At 36.7% G+C, this 12,018-nt stretch overlaps 1 protein-coding gene across 27 annotated transcripts in view; it reads left to right on the top strand.

The window, feature by feature from the left end:
• Window positions 1–12,018, top strand: part of TTLL5 (tubulin tyrosine ligase like 5) — a 294,113-nt gene that overhangs the window by 92,136 nt on the left and 189,959 nt on the right. For 21 of the 27 annotated variants that reach the window (XR_004184858.1, XR_004184857.1, XR_004184855.1 and 18 more), the window contains 3 exons: window positions 3,271–3,309; window positions 10,058–10,215; window positions 11,510–11,816. Coding sequence is in view for 19 of the 27 variants with exons in the window: in XM_031667948.1 (XP_031523808.1) it covers window positions 3,271–3,309; window positions 10,058–10,215; window positions 11,510–11,816 (504 nt within the window). In the remaining 8 variants the exon portion in view is untranslated. The remainder of the gene's footprint in view (window positions 1–3,270; window positions 3,310–10,057; window positions 10,216–11,509; window positions 11,817–12,018) is intronic. The other 6 variants (XM_031667954.1, XM_031667952.1, XM_031667951.1 and 3 more) reach the window with 2 other exon arrangements.

Here is a 12,018-nt window from a genome sequence, read left to right as displayed (position 1 = left end):
TCAAATCTCTATTTTAGATTGTTTAAAGTTCCTTTCTGTTTTTTGCATTATTTTAATTTTTATGGATTAGTTGTATTTATTCATCTTATTCTTTCTAGTTTTAACTTTTATATATCTGCAAATGTATGGTGATCTCTGTCCAGTCATATTTAGAAGTAATGAACTATTTGCTTAAGACAGGTAGTTTGCTTCACAGATTATGTAGGTCTGTTTCTGAACTGACGTGGACCCTGCGCTTCAGGCTGGATCTTTCTATACTTGGGTTTCCCAGGAAGGGGAAGGAGGGCAGAGTAGGCATTGTGGGGACCACTACATTAGCCAAAATGAGGAAGCATCTGCCTAGGAGTAGCCAAAAATAAACAATTTGAGATATAATAATACATGTGCCTCTTTGTTAACATATTGAATAGTAAGACCTAGCAGCAGATCTGATACCTACCATAATTTCAAAGAATGATAAATACTGACATTATTTCAAAATTGTTGTAATAATTCTAAAGTGATATGAAAATAGATGCATTATTTCTTTTGGTAATGAAGTCACATTAATCCACTACTGTGGATAGTTTCCTACATTTATATGGAGGAAATGCTAAATTTCAATTAGAGGATGTAAGTTTTTTTCTATCCAAGTTTGTATACTCCCTGCATTCTTTCTTCAGGCCCCAGTTAACAGCTCCTGCTTATGAAGCATTCTAAAAACTTTGATTAAAAAAAACATAATTTTTCCTGTTTAGCTAAGAAAAACCCTCATGATCTACCCATGCCTACCTTTTTAGCCTAATCATCACCTTTCCACACCAACTCATGGCCATTTCTACTTGCTCTTATATACATCCTTGTTCTTACAAACTCCCCTTCTTTTGGAATGGCCTTCATTCCATCCCTAAATTCTTCTAACTTTGTCCCTCTTCCTCTATCCTAGATTAGGAAGAGGTACTCCCAGCCCTTCTTTTATCCTAACTCAGTCTAATTTAGATTCCCAGATTGTATAATTGCCTATTGACTAATTTGTACTTTCCAGGTTGGCTCTTAAGAGTAGGTACTTTGTTATGTTCATCTTTGTCAGTATCAAGAACCTACCGCGTGGTAGGCACACACATGGAAACATGCACTGAAAAAAATGAGATTGTGTTTGTAGCAAGTCCTCGTATCTTCCAATAAATCTATTCACTCATCAATCTGAATTTATGTTTTCTTTCTTGCAAATCTAATTAATTTTGTTATTGTTAGAACTACTTTCAAACTAATTCTCTACTCATTTCTTTTAGGTTACTTTTGACTACCTTCCTTACCTTCTTGACTCCTCCCCAGCCTACCCACCCTGTCCTGGCAAACAGTATCTTACATACTGTCTTACACTATGGCAGTAGCTTTAATGCTGGCTTATGTCCCGTTCACCCCACCCCACCCCACCCCCACCCCCACCCCCACCCAGAGTGAAGTGTTGGTACTTACTAAAAGCTGCCCAGGTAATGATAATGTAAAGTCATGATTGCAAATTACTGGAGAAAACCATTATCTGGGTGAAAAACTTAAAATCATTTTGAGACTTTCTGATGATTACCTGACAATATCAGGACATTAACATGGATAGAAAACATGGGAAAGGAAAGACAAAACATCTTGGTGAAGACTTACCTTTTCACTGGATTTTTCTTTACATGTCATCTACATTGCATTTGTCTCTACAAAAAAGCCAATATCAAAACACATTATGTGACTCTATATAATATTTTTGAAATGACAGAGTTTTAGAATGGGGAACAGATTAATGGGGCAGGGTTTAAGAGGTATGGGTAGTTATAAAAGGGCAACATAGGGGATCTTTGTGGTGATGTAATCACTGAGTATCTTTTCTGTGGTGGGTAGATGAACCTACATAGGCAATAAAAGTGTACTGAATTAAAAACACATGTACATAAATGAGTACAGGTAAAACTGGGAACTTTTTTTTTTTTTTTTGAGACAGTGTCTCACTCTGTTGCCCAGGCTGGAGTGCAGTGATGCAATCTTGGCTCACTGCAACCTCCTCCTTCCGGGTTCAAGCAATTCTCCTGCCTCAGCCTCCCAAGCAGCTGGGATTATGGGCTCATGACACCACACGCGGCTAATTTTTGCATTTTTTAATAGAGGCAGGGTTTTGCCATGTTGGCCAAGCTGGTCTGGAACTCCTGGCCTCAAGTAATCCACTCACCTCGGCCTCCCAAAGTGCTAGAATTATAGGCGTGAGCCACTGTCCAGCCGGAAATTTTTTAAGAGTGTTAAATGAAAGGAACTTGAGAGTGTTTTAAAAGAAAAACAAAACCCTATTTTAACATGAGTAGCACTCAATTTCTGTGGTTAGAGCCCAGCCCTAGTTTAGAGACAATGGAGAGTATCTTTTTTCAGTAGAGGTTTGTTGTTGTTGTTGTTGTTTTGTTTTTTTGAGATGGAGTCTCGCTCTGTTGCCCAGGGTGGAGTGTAGTGGCACGATCTTGGCTCACTGCAACCTCCGCCTCCCAAGTTCAAGTAATTCTCCTGCCTCAGCCTCCCAAGTAGCTGGGATTACAGGTGCACACCACCACGCCTGGCTAATTTTTTGTATTTTAGTAGAGACGGGGTTTCACCGTGTTGCCCAGGCTGGTCTCAAACTCCTGAGCTCAGGCAATCCCCCTGCTTTGGCCTCCCAAAGTGCTAGGATTACAGATGTGAGCCAATGCGCCCAGCCTTTTAATACAGAATTTTTTTTTAATTGTGGAAAATATATTTCTGATGAGCATCCCTTTTGAACCCCGTGAGAATTGAACTTGGTTTCTTTTCCTAAAACAGTTCAATGAAAGTAGAAAGAGCACTGCAGTTTGAGACCTAAGCCAGGGGCTCAGATGTAAGCCCTTTAAGCTCTGGCCATGGCAGGTCAAAAAAGTATCTTATCCTGCTCCTTTCTATAAATGGAGCTAATTAACAACCTTCTTCACAGGGTTGTTGTGATGAATAAGCAGTTTGCTTTGTAAATAGATAAACAAATACAAATAATTGTTATAATTTTTCTCTATAATTTGTTTGTCTTCTCTCTTGTTTTTTGTTGATGTCCCTCCAGCTCACACCACTCTACTCTTTTATGAGAATGTTCTCAATTTATCTGTCTGCTTTTCTGCAAAGATGCCCTCCTTGGCCTAATTTCATTTTGAATTTCTGTATTAAAAATTTCTGGAGTACATGTGTGTGTGAACTCAAGAGAGACTATCTGAATAGCATTCTCTAACCCAGTTGTCCTTTCTACTTCTGTAGGGGAAACCCAAGAAGAAGCTTACTGACAGGAAGAACACGGTAATTGCCTTTTAAAAGTTGAGAAATTCTTTCCATGTGCATAATATGTGACCGTGCACAGACTAAGCATAATACCTTATATAACCATTTTTAGTTTGGTTCAGCTCGAATAGTAACATAAAATTTTTTTCTATTGAAAAAGTGTTTTGTGGCCACTTTTTACAAACTAAGTTTGAGATTTACTTCACTATAACTACAGGTACACTATTCTAACTGAAGATGGTATTCTCGTTTAGCTGTGTAAGAGAATTAATGAGATTTTGAAACTACTGTCATGTTAGATTCAAGTAAGAGTTTGTGTTTTGGCCTTGACATGCCTGAGGCACACAGCTCTGTGCCTCATGGTACAGAGGAGAACCTGTTTCTAGTTTGCCACAGAACTGAAAGTATACAAAACACCTGTGGACTTTCATTTAGGCAGAGAGCCCTTTAAAGCATAAATCTAATTTTTCTTTAAAGAAGGAATATATTATGATTGTCATTTAGTTAAGGGAAAACTGAAATAAATCAAGTTTGTAGCTTGTTTCCAAATAGAAAGTCACCCTTGGTGTGTAAGTTTTCTCTAGTTTTGAGTCGAGAAATATGCTTTGTATAACATACTGCTGTTAATTTGGAAATTGAGAAAAAAGAAAAAAATCTAAAACATTAAGAATATATGAAGATCACTGAGTTCTGTTCTTCATTTTTTGGCACTCAATTTGTATTGCCATCAATAGGGATTTTGGGCTCTGTAAAGGTAAAAGCAAATGCAAGCTGGCATATGATAGACCATATGCTGGAGCATGAAACAAGTCCTAATATATTTAAAAGGATTAAAATGATATAGAATATGTTCTTTGGCCACAATAGAATTGAATATCAATAACAATAGAAAATCTTCACATACTTGGGGATTAAACAACATTTCTAAATAATTCATGGGTCAAAGAAGAAATGATGAGGAAAATTACAAAATACTTTGAACTGAATGATAGTAAAAATATGTCAAGTTATGTGCACTACAGCTAAAGTAGTACTTTGGGGAAAATTATAAGTTTAAATGCTTACCTTAGAAAACTGAGGACTGAGATCAGGGTTCTAATGTTTAAGAAACTGAAAAAAGCAGAGTAAGTAGAAGAAAGTAGTAGAAGTAAGTAGAAGAAAGGAAAGGCAGAAATCAAATATAAAACAAACAATAAAGAATATTAACAAAATCCAAAGTGTGTTCATTGATAAGGTAGCATAATTGATAAACCCTTAGGTAGACTGATCTAGAATAAAGAGAAAAGACAGTAATTACCAATATCATCAGATAGAAAGGAGAGGATTTCACTATAGATTCAACAGACATAAAGTGGATACTAAGGTGAGGAAAAAGGTTATTAAGGCAATATTATTAGCAACTTTATTCCATTACTTTGACAACTTAGATGAAATGACAGTTCTTTGTGGTGGGGGGAATGTGGAGGCGAACACCCAAACTGATACCAGCTGAAGTAGAAATTGTGAAAAGCCCTGTATCTGTTGAGAAAATTGAATTTGTAATGAAACTTTCCTGTAGAGAAAACTCTGGGCTCTCTGGTTTCACTATTGAATTCTGTCAAGCATTTGAGGAATAATAGCACCAATCTTATACAGATTCTTTTAAGAATATAGGAAGAGACACTTCCCAGTTCATCTTATGATGCCAGCATGACTATGATGCCAAAACCTGACAAAGACATTAAAATAGAAGAAGAGAAAATTACAGGCTAATATCCTTCATGAACAGAGACACAAATTTTTTTAATATTAGCAAATCTAATCTGCCAGTATAAAAAGGATAATACATATGACTGAGATTTTCCCCAGTATTCCCCAGTATTGCTTAACGTTTGAAAATTAGTCATTGAAATTCACCATATTAATTACAGGGGAAAAACTAGATTTATCTTTTCATTAGATATCCCAAAAAAGCAACTGATGAAATTCAACACATATTTATGAGAAAAGCTCAGCAAATCAGAAATAGAAGGAAACTTCTTTAATTTGATAAAGGACTTACATGAAAAACCTATTGCTATCATCATATTCAGTAAAATATTGAAGGCTTTTTCTGTATGATTTGTAATAGGGCAAGATGTCCACTCATACCACTTTTATTCACATTGTACATTAGTATAGTAAAGCAAGGCAGCAAAAAAGAAATGCACACAGATTGGAAAGGAGGAAGTAAAATGTCTATTTTTGGATGACATAATCAGGTTAGTAGAAAATCCTAAGGCATCTATAACTACAAGAACACAGAAGTGAACTTAGCAAGGTCTTAGGATACAAGATTGACATACTAAAATCAATTGTATCTTAATGTACTAGTAGTAAATAATTGGAAAATGAAATTTTAAAATACATTTACAACAGCATTTGAAAATATGAAATACTTAGGAATAAATTTAACAAAACATGTTTAATACCTATACAGTAAAAACTATTAAATAATACTGAAAGAAATTTAAAAAGACCTAAATAAATGGAGAGATATACCATATTTGTCGATTAGAAGAATTAATATAGTTAAAATAGCCATTTAACTCAAAGTGATGTAAAGATCCAGTGCAATCTCAATCATTATTCTGGTGGATTTTTAAAAAGAAACGGACCAACATTTAAAAATTTATATTCAAATACAAAGGACTCAGAATATCCAAAGTAATCTTGAAAAAGACTTAAAGTACTTGACCTAAATACTGTAATTGTACAGTATTCAAGATACTGGCAAACAGATCACATTGAAACAGAATAGAAAGCCCAGAAATAGACCCACATTTATATGGTCAAAGTAATCCAATGGTGAAAGGAAATTATTTTTTAAAAATGGGGATGGAACAACTGAGTATCATATTTTAAAAAATGAACCCCAACCGCTGTCTTCCATAGAAATTAGAGATGATTCATAGATATAAAAACTATTACTATAAAACCTATTGAAGAAAACATAATATCTTTGTGACTTTGGGCTTGGCTGTTTTTAGACATGACACAGAAAGCAATAAAACACAAATAGTGTTATATTTTCTCAAGATTAAAAACTTTGTTATAAGATACTGTTAGGAAGATGATTTGGCAAGCCACTGACTGAGTGGAAATACGCATCAAACGTATCTGTCAAAGGATTGATATCTAGGAACTATCAAGAACTCCCACAACTCAATAATAAAAAGACCGTCCACCCGGTTACAAAAGGGTAAAATGTTTGAACAGACCCTTCAAAAGGAAGACATATGAGTAGCCAATATGCTCATGAAAATGTGCTTAACAACATTAGTTATTAGGGAATTACAAATTAAAACCACATTATACCACTGAACATCTAGCAGAATGGCTGATACTATACTGACAATACTAAATGTCGGTAAGGATGTGGAACTAACAGAACTGTGATAAATCGTCGTTGACAGCATAAACTGGTACAAGCACTCTAGGAAGCGACTGGCAGTTTGTTAGAAATACACAAATTTCACTTTGAGATCTACACAGAAGAAAAACGGCTTGTACAAACACGTTCATAGTAGCTTTATTCATAATGCTCCAAAACAGGAAATAACATAGGTGTCCAACAAGAGAGCAGATAACTGTGGGTTATTCAGACAGTGACCTACTGCTCAGAAGTAAAATGGGATGAATACTGATACACACATGAGTGAATCTCAAAAGCATGCTGAATGAAAGAAGCCTTACACAAAACAGTTCATACTGTATGGTTTCATTTTTATGAAATTCTAGAACAGGCAAAACGAATACATGATGAAAAATTCACAACTGTGATTACCTTTAGGACGTTAGGGAAGGACTGAGTGGGAAGTGGCATGAGAACTTCTGAGGTGATAGTAATGTTAAGAGTTTAGGTTATAAAGCTCTAGGCATTTGTCAGAACTCATTAAGTGGACATTTAATATTTGGATATGTCACTGTACGTAACTTTTAGCTTACCAAACACAGTTCTATAAAACAATTATAGAACTCTAGATAGTAATGATATGCATGTTGAAATGTTTAGGAGCAAAATGCAGTGATGCCTCTAACTTTGAATTGCTTTAAAAACTAGATAGATTGATGTATGGATGGAGGGATGTATGATTGGATATATACGTAACAAAACAAAATATAGTAAAATGTTAATTGTAGAAACTAGGTGGTAGGTAGGTATATGGTTGTTCACTGCATAATTCCTTAAACTTTTGTTTAAATATTTTCTAAATAAAAATGTTGGGGGCCGGGCGTGGTGGCTCACACCTGTAATCCCAGCACTTTGGGAGGCCGAGGCGGGTGGATCATGAGGTCAGGAGATCGAGACCGTCCTGGCTTATACGGTGAAACCCCATCTCTACTAAAAATACAAAAAAATTAGCCGTGCGTGGTGGCACATGCTTGTAGTCCCAGCTACGCGGGAGGCTGAGGCAGGAGAATTGCTTGAACCCAGGAGGCAGAGGTTGTAGTGAGTCGAGATGGTGCCACTGCACTCCAGCCTGGGCGACAGAGAGAGACTCTGTCTCAAAAATAAATAAATAAATAAATAAATAGTTGGAGAAAGTAAATGAAAAAGACGTAGCTAAAAGATAATCAACTCATTTTTAGAAAATTCAGTTGTTTATTAACCAATATTTATGGCAAGTCAGCTGTGTGCTGGACTATCTCATAAGCATCTAAGATACAGTGATACAAGACAAACATGGTCCTTGCCCTCATAGAACTATTATTCTGGCCTATCGGATTCATACTTTACCCAACATTCCCTGTCCTCCATCCCTTGTACTATTTAGGATTTATCTGTTTATCCAGGATCTCTTAGTTCCTAGTTGTTATTTTAAAGTATCTTTGGAGAAAGAGATTTGTAGTAGCTTCTCCATATCTCTGAGCTTTTAGCATTCATGTTTTCAAAAGTTTATTTTTTGAGTTTTTGTTGATAAAAAGAAATCTCTTTTTTTCCTCAAGAATGGAGTTCTTGACAATGTAGACAGTGTAATGTAGACAATATAAACTCTTGTTTTTATAATGAACAGTGCTTCATGAACGTAAACACTGGGCTTTAATTTATTAGGGTGTTAAATTAACTTCCACTCATTTAATTAGAATGACCTCAGACATTAAATTGTCTCCAACCACATTAAGTTTTTAAGAGACATGTCTTTGGAGAGAGAGTTTGTGTGTTTATGAGATAACGATGTCGGTGTTAAACTATGCCCATGTTTGTCCATACGGTTTTCAAATTTGACCAAGTTAAAAAAGAAATACAAAATTGACCAAGTTAGCCAGACATTATTAAATACATTGTTTAAATGATTTTATTTTTCTATCAGATTTATTTTATTTTCTTTATTATTGAAGTGGCTAAAAGTTTATTTCTATAGCTCTCTCTCTGTGTGTGTTTGTGTGTATGTGTGTGTGTTTGTGTGTGTGTGTGTTTGCTCTTTGAGACTCTGATAAAATACATTTGAACTATTTTTAAAGTTCATTGATTTGCTTCCCATTTCTGCTCCTAGTGCCAGGACCTTCCTGTTTTTGGCTCTGTGTCCTACTCCGGAGACAAAGCCTCCAAAAGACTTACCATCCATTCCATCCACCCAGAAATCCCTATCAAAAAGGTCCTAAATAGACCAAATGACACAGCCTTTTTATTATACTCAGAGACTGAAAACTCCCAGAGGAGTTAGGATGATTTCTTGACCTCAAAGTGAACATACTTTGAGTTCTAGAGAGTTCAGAGCCAACCGATTCGATTTCGAGGTTGGGCGGAGAAAGTTGGCTACATGATTTCAGTCACTGATACAGATACTACTTTTCTGACCTGGTGACCCAGAGCCCTCTCTTTGATGACTTGGTTATGGCTGTCTCTCCTGTATTTTGCTCAGTCCTTGTATAGATTGGGCCTCATATCAGTCACTCCCTGATTTGTGATTTGTCTTACTTTAATGCCTAATGTATCTGGTGTCAGCCCCCTTTCCACATCCCATTTCTCATTCTTGACCTGATGTATTTGGCCTTGTCCTATCTCTGCTTCTTTCCCCTGTCTGTGCCTCTGACTCTAACTCCTGACCTGTACTTAATGCCTGTAAAGTCCCTGCCACCTTGCTTCACCTTCTCCTGTAGCTAATTAGGATCTTAAAGGAGGGTGGGTGCCTTGGCATTTCCTCATGTTGGGATGCTTGAGACTTGGTAAGTCCCTAGGGCTTGGTAGTTTTTCACTAAGACACTTCTATGCGTCTCAGTCAACTCGGTGCTCCCTCGCATATTCACAGATCATCAGCCTTTCTTCCCCTCATCTGAACCTCTGCTAAATCTATATTGTTTAGATTTTATATACATTCAAAAGTATATTTGTAAAATGCTGAGTAAGTTATAATGGATAGAAATGAAACAAACACCATTTGCCACCACTCAACTTAAGAATTAAAATGTGGTCGTTTTTAAGGTGTAAAGTATTTTAAGCATAAGGTGTTGGGTGGCACTTTATAATCCCTGCAGTAAAGTAATAATCAGTATCACTGAGTACTTAAAGGTCTTAAACATTGTCTTTAGCCACATATCTTTTTCAGAATATTTAGTAAATTCAAATGGGTCACTAGTGAGGTTTTAACGTAGATTCTAGTGTTCCTCTTTATCTGTCAAACTTTTAGAATTCACTTGAGTTACCATGTCCGGTGTGTCAGCATTACAGAATTCTGGCAAGCATAGCCTTGGAATGAAAGAGAACTTTCTGAAGGTCGTAGCTACCATGTTGCTTTTCCCCTAGAATGACTGCTGATGGAGCGCCAGAATTGAAGATAGAGAGCCTGAATTCAAAGGCCAAGCTGCATGCTGCACTTTACGAGAGGAAGCTCCTGTCTCTGGAGGTGCGAAAACGTAGACGACGGAGTAGCAGATTGAGGGCAATGAGGCCAAAATACCCAGGTACCTGCTGGTGAGCTTTCACCAAACTCCCTTATCTGGATCCTGCCAGACTGAGTTAACCAGCTGCTTACTCAGTATTTTATGAGTCAGAATCTTCCTGATCACATACACCTTTTTTGTATAGTTTTTTTCTCTGAAACTTAATTTCCACAAAGTCTTAAGTTTTTAAACCTTCCACTCTATAATATTTGTATTGAAGACTATCTGAAACACATACATTTTGGCCTTTGCTCTTATGTCAGCATCATACAAATACCTGGTACTCTAGGAATAATATTAGCCTGAGTTTAATGGAATCCTGAGCATTGCTGTTCAGGATTTTTGTAATTAGGTAAGTTCAGTTCCTTCTTTAACATTGCTGAATGGCATATTTCAGACAAAATTGAATTTCTTTCTCTCCCAGCTTCTACAATGCTGTAGGTCTATTTGTAATTGACTGATATACTGATTTCCTTTTTTTCTTCCCTTCCCTCCTTTGTTGAACATCTGTATCAGGCAGCATGTTAGTCACTGAGGTTTTGCTGGTAAATAAAAAAGATACGGTCTCTGTCCTCATAGAACTTACAAGGTGGTAGAGAAGGGTAATGAATAAACATAGGATACAAAGATATTCCCCTGTTCTTTATACCTCCATGAAGGGTGCTTTTTAAAAAAATCTCTTAACACACTGTAGAAATTACTAAGCCAAGGGTTTTTGGTTTTTTATTTATTTATTTTTATTTTTTGCCTTAAGTTATAAAAGAGCCATGATGAGAGTATGATGAAAAATATATACTTTAATGAAGATTATTAGTAGGTTTTAGAATATGTAAGATTAGGCCAGGCATGGTGCCTCATGCCTATAATCTCAGCACTTTAGGAGGCTGAGGTGGGCGGATTGCTTGGGCCCAGGAGTTCGAGACCAGCCTAGGCAATCTGGCAAAATCCTGTCTCTACGAAAAATACAAAAATTAGCTGGGTATGGTCACATGTGCCTATAGTCCCAACTACTTGGAAGGCTGAGGTGGGAGGACTACTTGACCCCAGGACGTTGAGCTGTAATGAGCCGAGATCCTGCCACTGCCCTCCAGCCTGGGCAACAGAGTGAGAACCTGTCGCAAAAAATGATAATAAAAACAAAAATAAATAAGAGAATATATGAGATGAGAGAGTGACATGTGGTTGCTATTAATTGTGTGCCTTGTTTGTGGTTTGGTTTAGAAATGGGCTTTTACTAAAAAGAAAAAAGGAAGGTATTGGGAGAGAGGAACATTTAATCCTTTTTTCAGCAACATTAGTGATTCTTCGCATTTAGTGATTACCCAACCAGCTGAAATGAATGTTAACACTGAGACAGAGAGTGAAGAGGAGGAAGAAGTCGCATTAGACAATGAAGATGAAGAGCAGGAAGCTTCCCAGGAGGAGTCTGCAGGATTTCTTAGAGAAAATCAAGCCAAAGATACACCCTCATTGACAACTTTGGTAGAAAATACACCCAAAGAAAATTCCATGAAAGTTCATGAATGGAGTAAAAAAGGTGAACGGTGCTGCAAACTTGAGACTCAGGAGCTGGAGCCTAAATTTAACCTGATGCAGGTTCTTCAAGATAACGGCAATCTTAGGTAAGTATCTTTTATAATTATATTAGTAAAACTGATAACAGCTAACTTGTACTGTGTACCAGGTACTATTTTAGTGGTTTTACAGTCATTTTTCTTTTTTTTTTTTTTTTGAGACGGAGTCTCGCTCTGTCGCCCAGGCTGGAGTGCAGTGGCCGGATCTCAGCTCACTGCAAGCTCCGCCTCCCGGGTTCCCGCCATTCTC

This window comes from Papio anubis, chromosome 7 (assembly GCF_008728515.1).
Source record: "Papio anubis isolate 15944 chromosome 7, Panubis1.0, whole genome shotgun sequence".
NCBI classification, from domain to species: Eukaryota; Metazoa; Chordata; class Mammalia; order Primates; family Cercopithecidae; genus Papio; species Papio anubis.
The sequence above is the reverse complement of the archived record's forward strand: the minus strand, read 5'-3'. Positions and strand labels throughout refer to the sequence as shown.